At 42.1% G+C, this 26,446-nt stretch overlaps 1 protein-coding gene across 1 annotated transcript in view; it reads left to right on the top strand.

Moving 5' to 3' along the window:
* Positions 1–26,446, top strand: part of fhit (fragile histidine triad diadenosine triphosphatase) — a 126,686-nt gene that overhangs the window by 8,957 nt on the left and 91,283 nt on the right. The window contains exon 5 of the mRNA XM_047026022.1: positions 24,473–24,601. Within this exon, the coding sequence (XP_046881978.1) occupies positions 24,496–24,601 (106 nt within the window). The 5' untranslated portion in view covers positions 24,473–24,495. The remainder of the gene's footprint in view (positions 1–24,472; positions 24,602–26,446) is intronic.

Genomic DNA, 26,446 nt, shown 5'->3' with positions numbered 1-26,446 from the left:
GAGTCTACACGTTTTATTTTGTGTTTTGTGCACTTTGTATGTGTGTGGTGTGTTTAGAGATAGAGATAGCACATGTTTGTTTGTGTTGACAGGAATTGACTGCATCCCGCCTTTATTCCTGAAACTATGTGCACTGTGGATCTGCACCAGTCTCCCAGGGGAATATTAATCATTTTCCATCTACTGTGTCTGGGTAATTACCCATCCCTGGCGGAAGGGCCAGACTAATGCAACCCCATGTCTGGGAATCCAATGGGTGCATTTACATCTAGCACAGCGGGATAAAGAACAGCTGCATACAACCTTTCAGACAGCCAATACAGGCTGCCTTGTTGAAGCATAATGTTCATGAGGTTGTTGGAGTGTCATTATGTGTATTTAGTTTTTGTATTGCTAAAATTACTTCTTGCAAGTAACATACACTGTACTTTATATATTCATTAATGCTGCATGTTACTTTGTTTTGAGGTCATTTAAATTTTAACTTTTTAAATAATAAACACTAAAGGAATACCATGTTGATTGGCAAAACCAATCTACACTATGCATGTTGGAGTACATACTGTACATGGTATTCTGAACCAGGAACTTCCATTAGAGTACTCTTGAAAGTTATTCATTATTCTCCATTCATTTTCAGAATGCAGGGAAACCTTTTGTGTCATGGTTCATTGAAACAGGTGCCTCAGAACATGCACAACTAATGGGTCTTTAGTTACCTTCCAATAATTGTCTTTTTTGAATCTTTTTTTATTTTTTCCATAATAGAAAGTAATGGAAAAGTTTTAGCTTTAGTGTTCCATCATTTACACCAATGCTTAGAGCCTGGGAGCCCTGACAGTTTCATGGCAGGTAATTTTGATACGCGTTGTGCCATTATGTCAAATGGATCTCTAAAGACCAAGCTTTTATCTGTTGCAGCTTATTAGGAACCCTTTTTTCTCTTAAATGCCCCAGTTTACATGGAAAAAATGAAAGTGCTCCAAGACATTATGTAAAATGTATACATGTCTTAGAAGTGGTTAAGCGTATTTATTAAAATCACCACTTTTAAGTAAAAGGGGATTACTCTCCTCTTTTGGTGAGCGACGAAGGAAATTGGTGGTTTATGCATTAACAGCAGACACACTTAAATCAGGATTTAAAGCTTTTTGCAACTCAAGCAGAAATTCAGATTTTCTATACACATTTTTACACTTAAAGGACAAAAAATGTCTACTTTTACAATTGGGGAGCTGGGATTTGGTTTTGCTGTAGGATTTGCAGGTTTTCAGCACATGGACAGATGATTGGAAGAATTAGCTAGATATTGTAGGTGCTCAGCAAAAACTATGTTTAATATTTTACACATACTTTTTTCATTTTTGGGAAGATGAACAGTTGGTTCATCTTCTAACAAGGCCTGAATTATCTGCAAAAGCAAGCCTTTTGTTTTCACTACCCTTCTCTATGGATCAGTATTAGATGCTCTTTGCTTTCACGCTGGGAGTGTCATTACTGTAATGCACTTTGCCCAAAACAATATATTTGTGTTGAATATAATGATATAGGGAATGTGCAATTCAATATGTGGTACTTATCGTATTATCTCTAAGTCAACAATCACACAGAAACAGACGCAATGAGAGTCTGTATTGGTTTGGAGTGTGTGTGGGTGAATGCCAGAGAGAGATGGAGAGAGAGAGAAAAAGTGAAGAGCAGAAATACAGAAAGGATCCCTAAAACCTGTCATATATACAGTGTTTGAACTTTAATCATCAAAGATGTCAGTAGTATACAATGACCTGGCCTAGGCTACTGTGGCCTGGGTGTGGACCTCAGTCCTGACTTTCCAGGAAAAAAGATTAAGAAAAAAGACGAATAGCTTAACCCATCCTTGCCTAACATGTTTTCCAAGGGCCATGGTTTGGTTCGTATAGGGTCGATTTGGAAAGCTAATATAAATACTTAATGAGTTGCCTGTGTACTGGTACCTCTATATTAACCCTTGTGTTAGTCATTGTGTCATTGTGACCCACGGTCGTATTGTGACAACTTTACCGCATACCAAAACAAAGTGAAGCATTTTTTTTTAACCGTCGGGCTGTCTCAGACCCCCCACATCGCAAGGGTTAACCCTAACTCTTTTGTATTGGGTAAAATTGGGTAAACACAACAATGGTTTGTCATTGCTGACAAACTTGGGGTCATGTAACCGGATATTTGCGGTAAGAGTAGGGAAAACCGACTCCACTCCATTCGTTTGGATATTGAAAGTCATCATTGCTCTACATAGGATTTAATAAAGTCATTTTGAAAGACCACATTTACATAGCCAATGGGTCATATTGTCTTGCCTTGCAATGCCATTGGACAAATGCGGCCTTTCCCCCAAATAACGGACGTTTACATTTTACAACCAGGGGTCTTACAGGATTAAATGCTCCGAGAAACAAAACCCTCCAAAACCTGTGTTGATTGAAATCCATGTTTTACCTGCTCCACGTAAACATGACATGACAAATCAACAGTGGCACAGCATTAGCATTAGCTATGTAGGTGGCTCCATAGTCTTAAATAAAGGGATTATGGATACGACAACAAAACAGCTGTGTGCTGTATCTGGGCTGTACTTTATGAGGCATTATATATTAGGTCAAGTTCGTCATACCATTTTATATGCTTTACATTTTTCATACATATTTAATGGTTTTGAGTGTGACTCTTAAGATCTTGCTTGGTTACACACTATACATTATTCAAAACATACCTGTATAATTCCTTATGATCTTTTTACATTTTGAATGTGAAAACTACATTTATTTCAACAAGAATTGACACTAAAAATGTTTGTATGCTAAATTAAGACCAGGAGCAAAACAATCTGTCCTTGCATGTTCCGAGTGTGGATTACAAAGGCAGAATGAAGTCTTTCTGTTGCACATCACATGTATTTTCCTCTCCTGATGTCTCTGTTTCTCACCTACCATTTATCCCCTATTTATTTTCCCCATAACATCCCCTGAAACTACCTAACTTTTACACACCAGTGTTTCTCTGCTCTTTTTCACCCATCTTCTGTCTCTGTCTCTCTCTGTCTCTCTCTCTCTGTCTCTCTCTCTCTCTCTCTCTCTCTCTCTCTCTCTCTCTCTCTCTGTGTGTGTCTCTCTCTCTCTGTCTCTCTCTCTCTCTCTCTCTCTCTCTCTCTCTCTCTCTCTCTGTCTCTCTCTCTCCTGGTGATACTGGACTGACACTCTTAGGCTCTTTGGCTGGAAAACAGAGGACCGCATCCTCTCTTGACCATGGCTTAAGTGAAATTGCTGCCTTCTCTTTCATGAGCAGCCATATTGTTTCCCGCTTTGATGTGTGCCACTGTTTGTGGCGGGGAGGTAACGCGCACCCATACCTGCCGAGCTGTCCAGATGGACGGAGGAACCCAGGGAGCGGGCGTGCATCCCCTCACCATCTGCCTGTTATCACCATGGACACCCCTCTGCCATGCAGCACAGGCAGAACCTGCTGTGGGCCTCAGGGAACTGAGTCACAAACATATTGTCCTCCGCACACACATGCACCCAACCACCCAAATATACACTGTCAGTGGCATACGGGACATTATTGTGCCCCCCCCCCCCCCCACACTGCAAGATCGGAGCGCGAGCCCCTCCTCCCCCCTCCCCTCCCCCCCTCCCCTCCCCCCAAGTCAGTGAATGCTGATGTGAATCCCTTTTTTCAGAATGTATTCAACTAAAACATTTGGTCTTATTAACTGAGCTACATAATACTTCAGTTCATTAGGCTTGGGCATTAGAAGAACAAAATAAGTGTGATTTAATGGGCTGGTTAGGCAGAAGTGAAAAATACATTCATATTAGAATTATTTGTTGCGTTCCGAGCTGAAAAATTCTCTCAACTATGTGTAAATGAGTGGCTTGCAGCGGCCAATCATTTAGAATTGTTCTAGCTTTTTCACAGTTTCAATATGGAAGATAAACTAATGTTGGACTGCAGGACTGTGTAGCTGCACACCCAGTCCTGTTTGATGTGTGTCTGCACGATTACATAGACTAAAAAAAAAAAAAAAAACATGGCGCAGGGTTGCCGATGTTATCGTTGTCCTTGGTGTGTTTTTGATACTTAAATTCAGTCTCTTCACATCACGTAATTGTTGTGCTAGCTAGCAGAGTGGGGGTTCTGACTGAATGCATACAGTATATATCTGTGACTGAATTATCTTGTTGAGTGGTCTTGTGTTTCTCAGCCTATTCAGAGGCAGCAGTGAAATAGGCCAACTTATTTCATAAGCATGGGAAGGAAATGTATTACCATCCACTTGTTTATAGTTAGTGGCGTGAATGTGTAGGATTGTTGAAAATGACTATCAGGCTAGGCACTCGACCACCTCCCTCTTTCCGCTATTTTGTTTGTAAACAAGAACTGGAGCAACCTATTCCTTCACGGTGAACTAGCATCAAATGTCAAGGCTGTCAGTGTCCTCTATTGCTAGTCAGGCCCTGGAGGTATGAATATGAGAGGCGGTTGGCACAGGAGCCGCCTTGTAGCTGTCATACTGGATGCTGTTCAAATAGGACTGATGAATATTAAGCAACAGCTTTGAGCAGATAACCAGTCAGCGTGTTCAACTCGTCGTCGACGCAACTTGTTATAGGGAAGAGGTTGCTGAGGTTTTCAAAGAGACACTCTGAACAGGAAGCTTAGTTTTTGTGTGGGGGAAGTTTCAATCAAGCATGGACTTCTAGGAGTGTGGTGCAATTACAAGTAGGTTAGTTCAGACAGTTTCACACATGGTGAGGTTTTCAACCTGTTGGACCAAGGCATGCAGACTCTGCAGACTCGTCTTGGTTGTACTGTCTGGGCAAACGATTAAGATAATTACGAGTGTTAAAGGTGGGCTTATTTCTCTCTTTCTTCACTAAGTGGTTATTGCTACGGCATGCAGTCTCATATGCACAGCATGACTCCGAGCCAAAGGAACCATCCTACTGTATGTGGATCCAATCTCCACTAAACCTCTCCATTAAAGCTCAAATATTGATCCTTCTTTTTTCCCTGATATTCAAACTACTCCTGCAATTAGGGGGAATGGGTAATTATATGAAGTGTAAAGAGAGTGGTCTGTCCTTTGGATGAATAATGGCAGCAGCAGTCTAATCAATAGGCTTTTTTCTGATGGTAATGTATGTGCTTAGTAACATGACTAACGGAATGGTCTACAGCTCAATGTTCCATGGACTGCAGTCAGTGTAATGGACAGTTGCTAGGGAGCTTGTGATTGTACCTTACAGTAATGGCAGTAATCCGCTGCCTCTCGTAAGGGAGAGTCTGGACATGATGAGTGCTTTGCCAAAATATGTTAGTTTTCGTTGGAGCGAGATGGGCTAATTGGCTGTTTAATTGCAGGTAATTGTTTTAGAGGATTTTCTGATGTGTGCTTGCAGGCAGGTTCAAGCTGTCATGGATGTGTTTGGTTTTGGAGAGTCATCGTCACACTGAAACTTAAACATTGCTATTGAAACTAGCTTCACGACAACCAGTGCCATTTGTGATTCAAATCATGATCTATTCTAAATTAGTCAAACAAGAGATGCAAATGTCTTATTTATTTAAGAAACTAACATTTGTTTAACATCTGGTGAACGTTTGGTGTAATGTTGAAATGTCCAGAGCAAAAAGAGCAACAGTGGCAGTTTATTTTCAGACACCAGTTTCTTTCCAAGGGCCACACCTCCTGCACCGCACAGCTGTCAGACAATTGAAGATGTATCCCCCCCCCAAAAAAAAACCATTCAAATCCGTAATATGTTTCGCAAAAGCTTATTGAATATTATCTTCACATGCGAATGATTGGGACAACTGAAACAGTGATAAGAAGTCAGCCAACCCTCACTCACGTCCCCTGACACTTCCACAGTACACGCGTGTTCATTGATCTTATCAAAGTCGGTCATGACTACAGAGCCTCTGGCAAGGTAAATGGTCATGCTTGTATCTCCTTCAAGGTATCAGTGTAATATCATACACATGGAACCATTATTGAACCCATACATTATTTTGACCCATGACAGTGGGTCACTTTTACAAGTGTCTGCTCTGTCAGGCATATTGTTGAATTGAGCCATGTGATATTCTATATTTAAAGTGCCTGGAGTGTTGAACAGATATTCTACTGTTGTGTCAACATGGGCCTCACTCTGTCAGTGCATTGGGGGAAACTGCAGCACAGATGTATAGATACACTTCTTCATCTGTGATCTGGGATAGTGCTTCTACTGTTTACGTTTTGTAACATACAGCACATTTACCTAATTTAAATCTCTATGACCCTCCTGCATTAGCAGCAGAATATTACATTTATCGTGGGCAGAGAATGCATCTTTACAGATGTACTGTTGATGTCACCATCAAGGTCAGTGGCCCCACATAAAAGGTTGAGGCTGGGATGCTACCCAGAGGAAACACATGCTCAGGCTGTTCATCCTCTTTTATAGCTTAAAGGTAGGCTCCATAAACCACCAGAACCATCCCTCTTCAGGTCAGTCTGTCTGTGAAAACGTGACCAGATTCACCAGGCAATTTCTACAGATGTCCAAGCAAAATTGTTTGAATCCTAATTCCATTTCGAGAGCAGTCGTGCGTAGAATCCATACCATATGTGCAGTAAGTGACATGCAGAGTGTTGGATTGCAATGCACAAGACAAATGGGGTTGTTTGGCTTGTTTGTTGGTCGTAAATGACAGTATGTCTTTGTCAAGTGTGGCAAGGGAACATGAAGTGCATCAGATGTCTTTTCCATACTTGTAATTTCCCATACTTTACCATTAGATTACACCCAGTCTCACAATATACTTCTGTCTACTTTGTCCTCTCCCACCCTGCCCTTCCATCTACGCTGCACTCCTATTGGCCCTAATCAGACTAATGGTACAAGAGTGGCTCTTCGGCCACCTGAATAATGACCGGTAATGTACAACTCCCCTTCTGAGTCACTACCTGAATCTTATGGACCTGATATATGCTTTTGAATCAAGGTGCAGAATGGGGGGCCATTACATCCACACACTCAAATCTAATCACACCATTTGATGCATTGAGGCAGGTCTGTGTAAAAGGGGAGGGGGACAGGACATGGGTGGAAGACCCCTTAGTTCCAACTGCTGATGATTATATATTTTTTTTATTATCATCATTATCATCATCTTCATCTTATTATTTTCAGTTTTGACGTTGCAGAAGGAACACATCCGTTTTGTCTGTATGCTTGACAGGAAGTCAACTCCTTCCTTTAAAAAGAAGAAATAGTACCTGCAGTGCCTGTCCGGCGATGATGACCGTGTAGAGTACGTGAGTTCTAAGTCATATCTGTGTGTACAGTAGGTGAGCTTTAAGACCTATTTCTGTGTAGAGTAGTTGGCAGTCCTGTCTGTGTGTATAGTAGGTGAGTTCCATACCAGGCAGGGCCAGTAGAGGGAGGAGCTCAACTCAGAGCTTCTTCCCTGTCTCTGTCATCCCGGACTCAATCCCTTCCTCCTCAGCTCTCAAACATCACAGACGTATCACTCCTAAAAAAGAACACCGCTAATGCATAACATAATTTAATTGTTTCCCTTTAACTTCCATAGAGAATACGTTTGAATGTAGGTTTATTTGGGATGTTTGATTTTATAAATCATAAATGTGTTCAATAACATTTATTTTTAAACTGATGCAAATGATTTTTACATTTACAAAGGAGTCTTTCAAAATGCTATACAGCAATTATTTCATCAAAAGGCAACCGTGTACAATGCAAACTCATTCCGATGATTTTCCTTGTCGAACTTAAAAGGGATCTCAGTTATTTGTCTTCTCTCTCATTTCATCTCCTCTCTCTCTTTCTGTATCAGTTTCTCAAGTCTCTCATCGGTCTCTCTATCACCATTACGTACTGTAAATATAGGGCTCTGTGCTAAACATGAGCTGGCCTTTGTTTTATGACGCTTTACGATGCAGATACCGCCGCGACTTTCACAGCCCTTGATGAGCCGTTTTACATGCTAATCATCTGACATCCTACTCACTAGAAAATGAGGGAGGGAGAAAGGGAAAGAGGATGAAAACATAATGTGTAACTTCTTATTTCATTTGGTTGGATGGTTACATCCTTCATCATTTTCTTTAATAACTGCCCTTAAATTAGGAAGAAACAACAAGTGTGCTGCGTGGAGATTAACTTGGTCCAAAAGTGTGACTAATTATTTTCTGCGCCACAAGCGGTGGCTCAATCTAGTGTATCAATGAATACCATTATGTGGGCCTTAGTTAACAGAGATGTGTGCTTGCTTTCTCACATTTTGTTAAAGGTCAAACTAACACACACACACACACACTATCTCTGTCTTTTCCTCCATCTCTATATCTCTCACACAAACACACTCTATCTCTATTTATTCGTCTCAATCTATCAATCTCTCTTCCTCTTTCTGTCTCTTTGTCTCTCTCCCTCTGTCTCTCTCCCTCTGTCTCTCTCCCTCTGTCTCTCTCCCTCTGTCTCTCTCCCTCTGTCTCTCTCCCTCTGTCTCTCTCCCTTTGTCTCTCTCCCTTTGTCTCTCTCCCTCTGTCTCTCTCCCTCTGTCTCTCTCCCTCTGTCTCTCTCCCTCTGTCTCTCTCCCTCTGTCTCTCTCCCTCTGTCTCTCTCCCTCTGTCTCTCTCCCTTTGTCTCTCTCCCTCTGTCTCTCTCCCTCTGTCTCTCTCCCTCTGTCTCTCTCCCTCTGTCTCTCTCCCTCTGTCTCTCTCCCTCTGTCTCTCTCCCTTTGTCTCTCTCCCTCTGTCTCTCTCCCTCTGTCTCTCTCCCTCTGTCTCTCTCCCTCTGTCTCTCTCCCTCTGTCTCTCTCCCTCTGTCTCTCTCCCTCTGTCTCTCTCCCTTTGTCTCTCTCCCTTTGTCTCTCTCCCTCTGTCTCTCTCCCTCTGTCTCTCTCCCTCTGTCTCTCTCCCTCTGTCTCTCTCCCTCTGTCTCTCTCCCTTTGTCTCTCTCCCTTTGTCTCTCTCCCTCTGTCTCTCTCCCTTTGTCTCTCTCCCTCTGTCTCTCTCCCATGCAAATGCCTGTGTGCTCCAGTGCTCACTTAAAACTTCCAAAGCTGCGTTAGGTGCCAGAGCTTCAAGGAGTGAAGGAGGGAGAGAAGGGGGGAAAAACTCAATTACAAAACCAATAAAGTAGCCATGTGAAGTAGCTGTGGAGGAGAGGAATTACGTCTCCATCCCAATGAATGGCCTAAAGCTCTTCAGCCTCCAAGATCATTGTGTCTTGCGTCTCTGCTGACAAGTTTTTAATTGACACGGACTCATGCATATTCATGACAGAAATTACCTCGTTCGCTCTTGATAAATTGAGGTAAAAGGCTGTTGTGCATAGATTTGATGATGTATCTTATTTTGTTTGGTAATAGCGACTGGATTTCTCCGGTGAGAGTGGTTAGTATTCTGTTTCCAGCCAACTGTGCCCGCAACGACGTTAACCAATATGTTCAGAAGGATTGATTGCTTAAAAATTGAAAACTCACACTTTGTCAAACGTCACACAGTAGGAGCTGATGTGGGTATGTGATATGTATACTGAGACCTGTACCATCATCTTCTGAATAAGAAATGTGTTCAGTACCCTGACCTACACAGTACTGTTTTATCATCAAATTCTAAATACTGTGTTTGTCAGCTATGGATTTTACCGGGATTCAAGTGAAATATGTCTGTATGATACAATTTCAAAGCTTTGTATGCATGTCATGTTCATTCTCATAATCAAGAACCCTTTGAAATGTGTTAATTAGTTTCAGTTTGTTAGCCTCCCGTTGCGTGTCATTTCACACTAACAATTTAGTGATTTGCTTTACTCAAAATGCAAGGCTTTCAATATCACATCCCTCATTCGGTTTGTCAGGCGGCATATTGGCCCTCGTGATGGATTTTATTTGATTATATTTGCTGTTGCTGTGCACAACAGTGTACAATGGAACGTGTACAACAGTTTAATTAAAGGAAGAGACAAGCCTGAATGCAAATATAATTGAAGAGTAAATTTAATTATTGTATTTGTTTTAGTCATGTTACCCTTTGGGTGTACTTTGGCTTTCATTTTGCATCGTCAACCTCCTGAGAAAAGAGTGTTTAGACATGACAGGATTCAGCCTTTGCATGCATGTGAACACACGCACAGACCAACAACTTTAATTTTATTGCATCAGTGACATGCATTTATTAAGCCCTCTAGGCATACTTTATGAAATGAAAGCTGCTCAGTTATTCATTTGATCTTTGTAGTTCATTCATATGAGTATTAATAATAATAATAACATTAAAAAATTAAAATGGATTGCCAATTACATATGCAGATGTGCACACAACTATATGAGATAACAAACTGTACAATCCCACAGTTCTCAGTTTATCATGCAATGTCATCTCTCTGTCCCAGCCCCTGATTAAGCTGCTGAGCTAAGTGAACAAAGTTGCAGTGAGCAGAAACGAGAGCAGAAGTGGTGATATCAGGACTACGGATCCTCCAAAGGCAGCAGTTCACCAAGGAAAGGAGAGATAAAGGGGGTCAGAGTTAAGCTTATCTGTTTGGAGTTCAGGACAGTGCATCCCTATCCCCTTGAGACTGTTTCATCCCCAGTCAGATCCTCATAGGCTGCACCCTGCAAGGCCTGTGTGACATCCATCCCCTTCTCCCACTGCCCCTTTCAAGAGGTCAGAGTAATTAGGCTGTTTTCTGCTGCTCCATCAAGGCTGGTTTAAATCCCTTTTCAGCAAGCGATTGTTATCGTCTTCTGTCTCTCAAGTGGATGTGACAGTTGGATTTTTGGGGGACTTATTTGCAGCAAGCCCCTTAAGGTCTCCTCTTGAGGGGCCAGTAGCACACTCTGTCAGAACCTTGACTTTGAACAAAACAATTAGCTCTGAGCTGTCCTTGCTGGTTTTTCATCTGTTCCATATCCAGCCACTTGCTAATCCGTAATAAGCATTGTTCTTTTAGAACCAACTGTCTTTTACCACACTTTTGATGGGTAATTAATGTAGTCTTCCTTTTGGGTTTATTGAGTCAACCTGTTAAATTTTTGTTTGGGGTTGTTCTTTGGTAGTGTTGGAAGTTGAGCGGGGGTGATGTATTTTGGATGGATTCAGTGTTATTGTGCTTGCTAAGAAAAGTGCTACAGAGCACTGAGTTCACAGTTCTTTGTGTTATTCGAGAATAGTTGTCAATCTGTGTGAGTGATTTGTCTTGCTTACCTTCAACACCACTCCTTTCCTTTAAGCCAGCACAAGTCTCTTTATATTTGTATGTTAATGTATAAAAACAACATTAACATCTAACTGGTCTTTATATAATCCATGTTAACAAGCATTATTGTTTCCTTCTCTGAAGCAGTTTGTTGATTACTTTTGTCAGGAGTTTGTACTGGCTTTGACTGAAAGGGTGTTTTGGTTGGCGAGTGGTCTTTTGAGTTGTTTTAGGGTGTTGTCTACCCATCCCCTCTGGAAATTGTGTGGGGAATTTGTGCGAAATGCTAGCTGTATCTTTAGGCAGTTGTCCCATGACAAGGTTACTGGGTCAGTGAGCAGCCACCAGTGCACACTGACGATGTTAAGCAGACTGATACTGACACCACCATGAATATAGTTATTAACATTGCAGTAGTTTAGTTGGAAATTTGAGTTTATAATAAAACAGTAAAATGTACATTGTAAGTTTTTTGATGGCTACAGTACAGATTTTTTCGATCAGTATGATACAAATCAATAGTATTTTAATCAGAAAGGTTGAACAAGTATCAGTTTTAAAGTTTTACTCTCGTCAACGGGTAAAAAAGTTTAATGGTTGCATCTCACATCACACTTAGCAGTTCAATCAAGATTAGTGTAAGCCCTGTAAGCTTCAGTAATTAGTGCTCCTCCAAGCAAGACAAGTTTAGCATTCAACCAAATAAGGGCTATAGCGCAGGGCTTAGAGTAATTGGCCTACTCTATAAATCTCAGTTTCTTTCACACTTCATGCACTGCATAGAATTGAATAAGGAAATTAACATTCAGACGTTGGATCCTTCGTTTGCCTCTGCCTTAATCCCAGGGCATCATGCTACACAATGTGGCAATGATCCGGCGGTTGGTGTCGGCTTTCCCGGCCGTACGTACACAGATGCACACTGTGATCCGCACAGGGTGAGGAGGGACGGAAAACTCGCTTCCAAACCGCCCTTGATGCTGTTTGTTGGAGCTGTGCAAACAGGGCATATTAACGGCATGCTGGGCCAAATTGTTTGCATACCATCACACACACTTAGCAACACAGCAGTGCACTGGCTGTCAAACGTACATTAAGGCCTTTAGTGTTTGTCTCACCACGCGACCTTGCAGGACGATTGCCTGCAGTATAGCTAGATCAGCTGCATGATTACGATCACTTCAATATTCCAGGATCTGTATTGAAGCTTAGGGGTTTCTTCTGATCACTTAACATGGCCCTCTCCTGATCTGTATTCACTTCCATTTACTGTCATTCCGTGTGCCTGGTCTCACACTAAAGAGTATATTAGGGTTGCATTGATAAAAGCCAGCACACGTCCCTCAGGCTCAGCCCATGTCTCAGGCTTTATTGTTTCAGCCACAATAAGCTTAAGTGTTGGGATATGACTCATTTCGCCTTTTCCATCATGTGTAGGTTTCATCTGTGCAGTGCTGGGAAGCGTTGCTTCTGGTTTCTGGGATGTGAGCAGCAGTAGTTATTCTGTAAGGCAATGACTCTCATTTCACCCCGACCCTCAGGACTTTCTCATTTTCTAGTATGTGATATTGAATTTTTTGTCTTGTTGTCAAGGTTACTTGACATGCAACCTTAAGTGTGGTTGTTTGACTATTGTTCAGTATGGATGGATAAATATCTTAAAGAATGTTTTGGCACTCAACAAGGATATTCCTCAACTGATGGATCAAGGGTTTGTGAAATATGTTATTAAAGAAACTGTGAAAGTTGACAATCATTGATTATCATAATTTCAAATGTTGTATTGATAAAACAACCTTTTTACATGTCTACATTATCCAACTCAGTCAACTCTGACTTCAACATTGAGTCAGAAGGTGTGTTTCTGTAACCTTCTTCCTTCACTAAGGCCTTTTACTTGCCAGCCCTGTTCTGTTCTGTTGCATTCAGTGTAGGGCGTCTTTGGCTCCTCCGGGATGTGAGATTGCTTGGTTATCACCAGGAAGAGATTATTTCTGTCTCCCATTCAGTGTGATGTGGCAGCCATCCAGAGGGAGGCTCACTGGGCCATTGTTTAAGGGCCCAGAGAGGAGACAGCTCCAACATCCAGGATGCTTTTGAAAGCCATGGAGGGGGAAAAAAGTCTTCCAAGATGAATGTCTGCACCCTGGGTTTTTAATCGTTTTATGGCACATTACTTTGCACGTCCCACAGTGAGAGGCAGCATGTTATGTTTTTCTGATTCTTAGTCATTTATATTCATTTCTTTTTTTTTATATTCATTTTATTTCATTTCTACCTTGGTATAAATGTGCTGGAGTGATGGTCCAGCATACACCAACCAAGGGCAGGCTGAGAGCATGGACCTTGTCAGTTTGTTGTCATACATGTGTAATCACATCACTTCACTTGTGCTTCTGGCTTGGGCAACACTGTTGAGTTTTTACACAATAGCACTGTTGGTATTTTGATGACAAATTGCTAACCATTGAAAGTACAATTATAATATAAATGCATGGAATTAATGCAACATCTATTGCATGATGATCAAATTGTTTATCTATGACAGGTTATTTAGTTACCCGGGAATATGGGTCCTTCGCTCCGTGCCCTTGAGCACTCTCATGAGTATTGATATTCAAGGCCAGTGGTTACACATGTAATAGAATGTGACAGCAAACCATATTCAAAAAAAGCTCTCTCCTTGGGTCTCCAATACTTTGGGCTTTTATTTGAGCTATAAATCCAAGAGTCAAGTTTGCTGGATGTTAAAAAGGCTCTATTATTCATGCCAGAGCTGAAGGATGGTAAATATGAGAGAACAAAGTGGTGGATAGGGTGATAACAAGCCTAATTTATGCTGATGTTGCGCTGTAAACTATTTACAGAGGCTGTTAGCGATCGCCAGGTTTATGTTGATGTCCTGAGGGCTATAAACCATCAAAAAAAACATTTAAGGTGAACATCCAAAACAAACACGGAAATGCAACATGCCCGGCCAAGGTTATGGAGCTTGTTTACCATGTATCCTGTTTAGTTCTAACCTCTCATCTCGTCACCTCCATCTTGTAATCTTCTGTTTCATGATGAGACCTTGGTGTCCAGATGGCCTGTAGTAAATAGCTCCCAGATGAAGCGCTGGTGAACATGCATCCTGATCAAATGGCCTTTCAAAGGCCAGAGGGAAACTCCCCAGTACCCAATGTTTCAAAGATTGTTTTCTGGCCTTGTGTTACAAACTCTTGGATACAAATTAACCTTTTGTTTAAGTAGATGGATGGGTCCCGCATAGCTTTGAACACAACACACTCCCTCCTCACTAAACTGTTAAAGAAATTAGTTTTAAACGACCTTGAATCACTGTTGGTAATGAAAAAGAATCAGTATTCGTCTAGAGCACTGGTCGGTTGGATTGATTTGTAGTGCTATTCCCCTGGTTGTGTGCTAGATCTGGGCACTCCATAGAGGCTTGTCCCAGGCCTCTGGGTTGGGAGATGGACTTTGAAGTGAGGCTCTAGCTGACAGAGAGCGCAGCTGGATCTATGCTTCCCACATGTCCATCACTAACCCTCAATCCCTGGAGCCCTCGCCCTCAAACCAACTAGTGGGCTCTCAGAGGCCTTAGCGATGGGAAACTGTTAGCTATGCATATTTCACTGCTCCTGCGCCCTCGGTTTTTTGCACCTTGGCAAAGTGTTGAGTTGCATCAGCTGCCCTCTACTTGCATATTGTCCTCGTTCCCTACAATGGGTATTTAGAGTGTCAGTGATTCATCAGAGCCATGAACAGTTAGTCAAGGTGTTTGCGTTTTACTCGATAGGTGTTCCAGTTTCTGCTTTTAAGAATCCTTCTGCTTTCTCTTCACGATTTATTTACGTCTTTATCAGTGATATTTCAGTCCTTTGCTACAATAACTAAACATTAATGTGGATGTTAATATGGATACATCCAAAATAAAAAAAATGGCTTGTGACCTTGAGCTGTTGTATGTTTTTGGGCCGCAGTAAGAGTAGTTAGAAAGCTGAGGCCAGCAGAGGTGCCATCCTTGACTCCGGTCTCCTACAGCGCCAGCCCACTCCGGAGGAGCTAAGCCACAGCTCTCATTAGCGGGACAGCGAGTGACCTTGGTGCCTCCTCAGCTTGCCCCCTATTCTTGTTTCCATCATAATTGCTTAGTCAATTTTACCTTAAGTTCACAGTGTATTTTTTTTCTCTAACTTTAACTTACAGAAAAGAAAAAAAAAACCTGGTGCAATGTTTTATATTTGTATGTTATTTAATTGGCGGCTCTGCCAGGTGCAGATTTGTTTTCCGAAACAGAATCTCTCGTACGGGGCCTGTGTTTAGTGCCTCAAAGGCAAATAGTTGCAACTTTTTGTTTTTGTTGTTGTCTAAAGAACACTTAACAAAAAACATGTCTTTATCTGTTTTCTATGTGATTATTATGAAAATCTACAGTACAGCCTTCAGATGTACAGTGTAACTCTGATGCAACATATCAGCCCTTTGTTCTTTAGAAACTATAATTGCATTGTTTAGCTGCAAGACAATTACTTTGGACTGAAAGGCCTGAAGTGAGTGAATGCTCGTCTTCATTGTTAGTGTGATGACGAAAATGTGATCTCTTGCAAACCCACTTTTCTAGGCAGTACTGATGTACAATGTGTCTAATAAAATCTAGTGTACCCTCCCTCTCTCTCTCTCTCTCTCTCTCTCTCTCTCTCTCTCTCTCTCTCTCTCTCTCTCTCTCTCTCTCTCTCTCTCTCGTCTCTCTCTCTCTCTCTCTCTCTCTTCTCGTCTCTCTCTCTCTCTCTCTCTCTCTCTCTCTCTCTCTCTCTCTCTCTCTCTCTCTCTCTCTCTCTCTCTCTCTCTCTCTCTCTCTCTCTCTCTCTCTCAAGGGATAGTTAAATAATGTGCTTTGATGTAGATGTGGCTCTTTAATGTGACCCTTTAATGGATTTTTTCCTAGCAGCTCAATTTTATATACAGCTATGGTGTTGGGTGATTTGCATCAACAGCATTCGCATCATTATCATGGTTAAATGAACGTATTATGTACAGGTAGCCCCCTATAGAGGGTTATGAATGGTGGTCTCTGCATTGATGGCCACACATAATTGTTATTTTCTTTGGTGCTGTAATTGCATCTGTAGGTAGGCATGTCTTAATGTCCTTTCACTGATGTCAGGATTATTAGCAGGATGTCATTATTTGAACATAAGAGTGGATTCACAATGTAGACGCACAGGAGAGTTTGGGAGGGAGCAGGGATATACTGTCATTTAATAACCTTTTAGATGATGATCCCATAGTGCAAATCCAGTGACCCCTATTTTCTGCAAGACTTCCTATCCAAGATATTGTCATGTGCGGCACAATTTTTGTACTTACCTTGGCACTAAATTAAAGGCCGATTAAAGTTGAGGAAATTGTAGTCAAAGGTTTGTCGATTCCCACTGAATTCCTCGTCTCTTTAAAGCACACATCCTTTGTTTGCCTGATATGTGTTCTTACAGACCACAATAGCACAGTTTTGCTATGCTGTCCTTTGCATAGCAAAACTGTACTGTGGTCTGTAAGAACACATATCAGTAAGACAAAGATGATTTGGTCATTATGTCATCAGCTCCCTCTCGAGGACTCACATTTCACTTAATCGATGTGGACATATGCTACTTCTCATCTCTCACCATTAGAGCGCAAACAGAGAAAATATCCCCAAGTTAACCCCATGTGTTTGATGAACGAGTCCGAGCATCGCTCATGTTGTGGATTTGTGCATAAGATGAACGGTGTACGCTGGTTTAATGTAAGCACTGCATTCCTCACTGCGCTGAAACATAATACAAGTGAAGAGCAGCCAACAGTCTCAATCATGGCAAAGGTCAGAGTGACACGGTAATCAATGGACTGCTGGGAAACCCCAAAACCAGCACTTTGGTCTTGGCTGTCATTTTCTCTAAGCTCATTTAGCTGCCCTTTCTCCTCAGACGCTATGCCCACCTAATCTCATTTCTGCTGTTAATGCCTGTTCCGGGAGATGGTGTGCTGACTAGGCCTGTGGTGCATCATGATAATGATTTATGTACACAACCAAATTGGATGTATCAAACACCTCTGACTTGGGGTGGAGTCTCAGCAATGGGATTTGTTTTCAATCTTACCAGAGAATAATGGTTGCATACAAATGCTGTATTTTTATAGGAGGTTATTTACAACCAGACGTACTTTACTGTACAGATACAACGTACCAATGAGTGCTGTATTTATATCTTAAGATACATATTTGTTTCAGTTCTAACACAAAGAACCCCCCCCCCCCAAGTTAAAAAGAAATAAAACTGTGATATTTTCACACAGTGTGCATAAGAACAAATATTACGTTGTGAGAACAATGAATTCAAATATATATATATCTCTTGACCACAGGAAGAGACTCAAGCTTCTCTGTACACAGAAAATCAGCATATCAATATATATATATATATATATATATTAATATAAAGTTGGACCTTTTGTAAGCAGTTAAGATAGATAAGCTCTGCTCAGGCTGCATGTGGAATGAAGGCAGTGCTCTCTGTTAGCACAGTATGGACGTCCTCTTGACAAGTTATTATCCTGTTGAGTGTTTAAGTGCTCTTAGTCTTTTCACACGCTCTTCCATTATCCAAACTACTTGACAGTTTGCAAACCGTCCCTTCAATCAATTTTTGGGGATACACATTTTTGACAGGCATCCGTAAACCACTTACTTGGTCCAGCTCTTTTCCAATGTTGTCAAGCATCGATCTTCTGTCCAGGTTCAGAGCCTCTGGATTATTCTAAAATGTGGACTGACAGTCTTAACCCACACTTTTCAAGACTGCTGTGGATTAAGTTGACACTACAGAACGACCTGTGTGCCAACAAACCGGATTTCGTCATTACTACTGTACATTGATAATCATCACGTCCGATCAGAGTTCCATCAGGAAACTAGTGCTTCCTGTTGAATAGTATATGGTTAAACAGTGTCATCTATTGAATTGAGTGAAAAGGTTTGTCGTAACAATATTTTGACAAACTGCATTATCTTAAAATGTATATACTGTGCAGTATATGGGTATAAGGAACATACATTTTTGGGTTTACAGTTTGAAAAGATTTGCAGATAATTGTAAACTGTTGAGATGAACTTGCCTGAATGTAGCTCATGTGTCCTATCAGTAATGAAAATATAAAGACACATAACGAACCAAACATACATTAAGAAAAACAAACCTCAAATCTGAACATTGGATCTAAATGCAACACGAGCAGAACACCTTCCTCAATGGTATCCGCTGGTGAGGTCAACACCAGAACATTTTCTTTAACATGTTTGTCTCAAACCAGTCTCAACTTAATGTTTTGCATTGCTAACAGCTCTTTATCAGCTCTGTTAATGTCTCTCACAGTCAGAGTAGACTTGACTGATGGTGAGAGCAAGAAGAGGTTGTGCTAAATCAAATTCTCTCTGAACGAGTGCATGAAGGATTTAATCTTATTTCAGTAGCCTGGGTCTTATTACAGCATGGTCACCTGACATGGCTGGCAGGTGAAAATGCAGGTTTATTTGCTGTCTCCTAATTGATTTTAAATTGGCCTTGGTTAATAAGTGCAATGCACTCTTGTAACCTGATGTAGTCTTTGAGTTAACAGCCCTATATTGGATTGCATTGACTTGTCTAATGCTTTAGCAAGTACTAAGGAATGAAACACTGTCACGCTAAAGCCTGTCCTTCTCGCTTGTGAATTTCCAGTGCAAGTCTACCTCTGCACCTCCTCCAATGCCAGTAGTTTTTGTGTGTGCCTGCACGCGTTTATATGTGTAATAAAGCCGTTACAGCAGATAAACAGATTTATTTGGATTAGTGTTTTGTCTTTTGGTAAATCACTGGCATGAAATAATAAATAAGCCATTCCAGTTGGCTCTCGAAGGCTATCACCAGGTTTTCCCCTCTGCCCTTCTAACAGGCCGAGCATCGTACCACACAGTGACAGCTCCTGGGGAGTTGAGCTGGCTGTTTGTTTCGGCAGCAGTGAAGAGGTCTCGGTGTCTCTAGACTGGGGGGCTCATTATTTCTTTCAAGTTTGTCAAAGACCTGTTGTTGGGAGAGACTAAGATCTTTCACCAGGGCTGTATTGATAGGAGTGTGCGTAAGGGACCACCTCAACCTTGCCGGGTGCATTTAATTGGAGAGCTTCCCATTACTGCTTTACTGTAGAACTGTCTTCAAAAACATTGGTCTTGATATACAGTTCAGTATGTGAATTATACTCAGCATGCAATTTGACTTCAGCAGCACACTTGACACGTGGGAAACTAAAATGACTGGGGTCAATCAAAAATGCCTTCTTCCTGGAATCAAAGCCCATGTAAGAGGTTGTGATAAGGGACTTAATTGGGGTTGGTATAAGCACTCAGGGAGTATCCTCAGTCCAAAAAAAGAAAAAGAAAATGTGATGTGTGATTGCGATTGTAAAGTCATGACAATCCATAAAATCCCTGGATATCATCCTAGATGCAGTAATGGAAGGAGGACTTGTGCCTGAGCCTGTCTGAGTTTCATCAGTGAGGCGTGCGAGGGATTGATTTAGACACATGGCTGGACACGCCATGGGTCTGTACCTGCACCCTGGGCTTAACCAGAGCAGATCAGGAGCCTTCATTCAGAGAGACACCCTACACTCAGTGTTGCTGCTGTTACAGAAACAAGATACAGCTGTCATTTTCTCTCTTGGTTGTGTGTGTGTGTGTGTGTGTGTGTGTGTGTGTGTTTGTGTGTGTGTGTGTGTGTGAGAAAGAAATAAATAAACTGGGTGCGTTTGTGTCAGTGTATCTGTGTGAATGACTCACATAATGTTAGCATATTTGCTTTTGTTAACTAATGAGTGAGTCTGTGTGTCTTTCACTTCATGCTTCTGACTTTGTATGACCCCACATGGGGACATACTCTTTATTGTAAAAAAGCAATTGAGATTGTAAAATCTGGTTGGTTTTGGTGGTTTAAACTCTCCAGGTTTGAAATGGAGGTTACATTTACATTTAGTCATTTAGTTGACGCTCTTATCCAGAGCGACTTGCAGTAAGTACAGGGACCTTCCAGCCGGGAATCGAACCAACAACCTTCTGATTAATAGCCCGACTCCTTAACCCTCCTTAACCGCTCAGCCATCTGACCCCCCCCCCCCCCGCCCCATTTGAGGTTTACAGTGAATCCGACTCACAGCAACTTGTCCTCCTACAAAACACTACTTTATCCCAAGTTTGTGAAGCACTGCAGACAGCAGTGCTACCATCATTACGGCACTCCCTACTCAGTATCTGCTGGACAACAGACACACCGGGCCAGAGGGAAGGTAGCACCCGTATCCGGTATATTATGGCTTCATTCTCGTACAGTGGGAGGAAGTGGAGATGTTTCCAATGGTCCATTGAAGTGAGAGAGAGAGAATGCGAGCGGGGCAAGAAAGGGCTGAGCGAATCAATGCGCTGCGCGCAGCTATACAATCAAATGTTTAATTTGCCATGTTAAAATGGCAAATTAGATTGTTATATAGTCCCTTAATTATCCTTGGTGGCAGGGCATGGGGTTATGCATGACCACCGGGTACATATACAGTAAACAGTAATTCTGTGTATACACCTGATGCTGTGTTGACACCAATGCTACATTTGTTTTTACAGCTTTTTGGTAAAATCGCTTTTTGTGGTCAGAAGTATTGCCTCAATTCGGTCTTATACACCGCAGGGCTGAAAGTTCTCCTGCTCTGCTGTTATGAGCACCTGGATCCTGGCTGGCTTCAGTGGGATAATCAATAGCCATTTACCGGCCTAAGAGTGAAACTGTGTGCTAGTGATTGAGTTAACCTCTTGGCTTTAGAGTTCAACTGCAGACATGTAACATCCAATATTGAGCTCTTGCAGATGGTGTCAGATTTTTTTAAACTGTTCATAGAAATGTAAGCAACTCACACTATTTCAAGATTAAATTGTTGCAATCTAAATGTTCCTTTGGGGATCTTCAAAATATGTCCTATTATGCAGATTATTGTTGGGAAAAAAACAATTACTGACAAGGTGTGTGATGTAACCTGATGGAGAATGATGTTACTAATTATTTTGGGAAATTAGATCTGATTGTTATATTCAGGTCTATTACAATATGTCCCTGATGTGCTGTATGCTATGATGCAGTGATGGCTCTGAATGCTCCACGTTGGAAGTATCCAAATTGACCCTTGTTGGGGAGAATGGGTGGAATGCAAGCTGTAGGTATGGTAGCAACGCTAGTGCTAAATAACTATTTAGCTGATCAGCTCCATGATGCCTGGTAAGTAGGGCTTGTGAGACTGCTCATCAAAAGAACGAGGTGGCCTCAACTTTCCTAGACTTTTTGCTATGGTACTAATGCGGAGGGCTCGCTGATATCGCTGTCTGTCTTACTAGAACGTTGTATCTGTGTCGTTGCTAACGTGTGATGACGTTGTGACGTTAGCTAGCACTGAGTTTCCTTGTTCCTTTCCCACCTGGAAAATTGCGGTGATTGGTAAAAATTGCAACGTTGCGCTGAATTCGTGGGGAATCGTTGAATTTGCGTGAATTGTTGGGATCGCAACATCGCGAATTACTAGAGGATCTGTTTAATCGTGATGGAGGAATGAGGCGCTTCTGGTGTTTGCCCAGGTTTCGGTGTTGGTTATTAAGAAACATTTTCTCACTGAACTCCACTTTGAACGCCAATGTCGGCTAACTGATTTAAATCCAAATAAGTAATCTCAAGGACACGATTGGGGCCGGCGGGCTACATTCACGGCACGAGCAGGAGAACGCGCGGATCCATTCATAAATGCAGTAGGGGACTGTAGCTGCATTATATATTAAGACAAAAAATTTGTTTTTGCTTGCACTGATACTAAGAAAACTGTTTTCCTTGTCAGGAAAAGACCAGAAAAAGACCAGACAAGCCTTAATGTCGATCACTGCTCTGTCACTGTGCCTGATATATGGACTGACTACCGTCCTTGTGAGGCATCTTCTCATGAACCAGGGTCCAGCGCAGGTCCTGTCCGTGGTCAGGCTTTCACAGGGATTATGCTATCAGAGAGGAGAGGGTATCAGGTGCTAGCTGTGTGCTCCTGCATAGTGCAGATTACATGCTGTTCTGACACCTCTGTCTGTTCAAGGTTGCTGATAAGGATTAGACATGATGTGACCCCTGCACTTGCTCCTATGCATAATGCTACACAAACAGTCACTCATGTGGATATAGATTTAGCATGGCGCACACCGCTATGGGGAGATCATAGCTATGTATCATAAAATTGCAATTACGGACTGAAAGGTGAGCAAACAGGCGTGAAAGCCGCCTCATTCATGACACATACGTGAGTCTGCCTGTTCAAATACATACTAGCAAGCAGCTACGTACACACAAGTGCACAGCCTAAATTGAAGGGCCTTCGCATTTTTTTTATAAATCTGATTAAATGGGTCTAAGGCAAACATTAAGTAGGTCATCTCTGTGTGCGATAAACTAATTGCAGCATTCTAATTCTTAATTGTGGAATTGTTGGAGTCCATTTGGAATGCTAATGCAAGAGACAGCTGGTGAGTGCGTGTATGAATGCGTCTTCTGGGACTTGGTCCAAATCCACCCAGGGATTCCCTGCTCTCTCTCTCTCAGCCTGCTTCTGCCTGCCTGTCTGTCAGTCCGTATGTCAGTCTCTCTCTCTCTCTCTCTCTCTCTCTCTCTCTCTCTCTCTCTCCCTCTCTTTATCTCTCTTTCTCTCTATCTTTCTCTCTCCCTCCACCATAACATCACCATGTCTTCATATTGCGGTGCAGCCGGGCTGGGAGACAGAAAGAGTGTGACGGAGTGCAGAGGAGAGTGGGAAGCGCAGGGCGATTATCTCCAGGCCTCAGCCTCCTCCTTCTCCTCCTCCCTGGTCTCCCAGGCTCCGTCAGGCCCGCAGCCCTCCGAGAGGGGCCCGTGTAATCGCTTAGGCCTCATTTAACCCCATTACAATAAGTCATGCACACATTTCAAAAGGGGGATCCTTTCGCAGTCATTAGGTGTAATTAAGTTGAATGGAAAGCCGTCATGGTAGCAGGCCGATTTGCTGGGTTTTTAGGCAGGCATGCATCTCCTTAAACCCAGAAGAAATGTTTGTTTGTTTTTGGACTAGTAATTAACTACGCTCTATGTAGTTTTTTTTTTTTCTTCTTCATTTCACTTCTGCACCCTCAAAGTCACGGACTTGTGCAGGGCAGTAGATATTGGTATGACACTCTACAACCCTGATTTCAACTCTGCTTTTTCTGGAGGTTTTTGAACCCATCAGATTGTATGTGGAGTAAACTCTGGTTGGCTAATTGGAAGAAGTAGAAAGGCATGTGCTAGATTGTGCCCACTCGTTGGATATGGCACATAGGGAAACTGGAATATAGTATAAAAAGATTTTGGAAATAATTGGAGTAGGAGTAGGAGTAGGGCTGAGGGAGGGGGAGGGAGGGGGAGGGTATTGTATGGTTGCTGTGAGTGACCTGTGTCTGTCTGTCTCTCTCTCTCTCTCTCTCTCTCTCTCTCTCTCTCTCTCTCTCTCTCTCTCTCTCTCTCTCTCTCTCTCTCTCTCTCTTTCTCTCTCTAAGGGGGAGGGAGGGGGGGTATTGTATTGTATGGTTGCTGTGAGTGACCCTCCCAACAGGGAGCCTGTCGTTTGACAGCTGATGGAGGAAGGGAGTCAGATATGACGGCGTCTTGTCAGAGCTTTTGATGTCCATGACACAAAGTGATGAGACACTCGTCACTTCACACACCCAGTATCACCAAGAGAATTGTCATTCTTTTTTTCCCCTTTTGTTTTACTAGCTTCCAAATGAGTGATTGGCTCTACTGAACAGACTGGTTCTGAATTGTCATATTGCTCATTAAAGCGCTTCCCCAATCAGTGTTCCTTCACTTTTTCATTTCAGTAATCACTGACACTTCTCCATATAAAGACATATTTTGGACTATTTTAAAATGGCGAGAACTTGCAATTCTTGCTGGTTTGCCACGGTTCCTGTACAAAACCTTGAAAATATTTAATAAAAATAGATTCACTGTGAAGGGAAGTTGACACTGTCTTGTGATTTTGTGCTAACTGTAGCATTAGATAGACTCTCTGTTGGTGTGCATCAGGCAAATAGTTTGACACCTCTCTCTGTGTTCCAGGCCTACACTAGCCAAGAGCCAACATGTCAACGTTCCGGTTTGGTCAGCACATCATCAAGGCTTCATCCGTGTTCCTGCAGACAGAGCTGTCCTTCGCACTGGTCAACAGAAAGCCTGTGGTGCCTGGACGTATCCTTCCATTTCCCTGAACGAGTGAAAGCTGATAATGCAAATAGCAGGTAGGGCCCCTCTCTCACTCCCACCGTCTCTCTCTCTCTCTCTCTCTCTCTCTCTCTCTCTCTCTCTCTCTCTCTCCTCCATTTTTCTCTTTCTGTCTCCCACCCTCTCTCTTGTTTCACCTCTCTCTCTCTCTCTTTCTCTCACTCTCTGTGTCTCTCCATCTTTTTTTTCTGTCTCCCCCCACCTACCCTCTCTCTTCTTTTACTTCTCTCTCTCATATATATCTTTATATATAATTGTTCTCTCTCTCCGCCTGTCTGTGTCCGTGCATCTTTCCTGATGAGTACATTCTGTGCTCAATGGAGCGGCCCCATCTCTTTATCTGGTTGCCCGGCAACAGTTGTGAGTCTTTGACGCGATGAGAGTGACCCCAGTAGGAGGCCACATAAACAGATGTTTACCACAAAAACAGACAAATGCCACACCTAAAAAAGGAAAATGACAGCAATGTCACACCTTTATGAAATATGAGGACTGACACCTTGAGTTGTTTAGTCTGTGGAAAGTTGTATTTGTTTTGTATGGAAACCTAACTTTGAAACAGATGTTTACTTCAGAATAGACACACATTGCCACATTGGAAGGAGGCCAAGGATCTTTGTCAGTTCTGGTCTCCACTCCCCTCTCTGAGTGGAAGAAACTCAATACTTTTGTCTATTAATCATCGTTTTCAACCAGCAAGAGCAAACCTTGCATTCATTTGCATGATTTCCATCGCTGATTTGCTTGAATAATGTGCTTATTCTTTTTCAGGAATAATAATCAGCCCTTGGCTTTGTGCTTGAGGTCTTCAAGTGCTGCTCTGCCTTGCATAACTCCTTTATGTTTAGATTAACTTTGGACTGGGGGAGATTTTTCACTGCATTATAGGGCATTGCTGTATAATCCTTAAGTGTAAGGAGAGGCAACAATGTTCTTAGGCCATACAGAATACATTAGCATTATTTAATCATAACACTTTCCCATCCTACATGAAACATTATAATAATGCCAGAAAGCAAATTCCTGAGCAGACACTGTGATTATCATGCTGGTGTTAAAGGCCAAGTTTTTGTTTTCTGAAGTATATTTGTGAGTGTACGTGTTTGTCTGCGTGTGTGTGTGTGTCACACAATTTTGGGACTTAGAGAGTGAATATAGATGGGCAATACTTTACTTTGTCAGCTGCATTTTGTTCACTGTGTGAGGGCTCACTTCAAAGGTCTCTTCTCTGCTCTCATATCAGTACATACTATGGTGTGAAGATGTAGAGTGTGCTTTGGGCACTTGGCTAGGATCTGAAATGCTCCTGGCTGCACTTGGCCTCTGATGTGTTCCCAGTAACGATGGGATGGAGAGTTCCTTGTGCAGCAGGACAATCCCTAAGGCTTTACGCCGCATACATTAAAGTCAGATTGTATCCCAGCAGACATCCACAGATCCATCTGTCTCTGTCTCACATAAACACACACACACACACACTCACTCACTCACTCACTCACTCACATAACGCTTATCCATGTATTTATCCTTTAGAATATAAACTACTCTGAATGCTACTCACACAGTAGAAGTGATGTGCAGCACAGCATTTGTGACATGTCATCTAGGTGACTCCGTGACTTGGTTCCTGGAACAACATCTTTCCTTTTCAATAACGCTGGGTAATGAGACTGCAGATGTCACTTCCACTGCTTTGGGATGGACAGAATGGTGAAATATTTGAGGGAGAAAATGTCTGTTTTATGACATTGTCAGCCTGAGCACACCTCCCTGTTGCCTGTTTATCGATGGAGCACCCGGACGAAGCCTTTT

This window comes from Hypomesus transpacificus, chromosome 9, assembly GCF_021917145.1.
Source record: "Hypomesus transpacificus isolate Combined female chromosome 9, fHypTra1, whole genome shotgun sequence".
Lineage (NCBI taxonomy): Eukaryota > Metazoa > Chordata > Actinopteri > Osmeriformes > Osmeridae > Hypomesus > Hypomesus transpacificus.
This window is presented reverse-complemented; position numbering and strand designations above follow the sequence as displayed.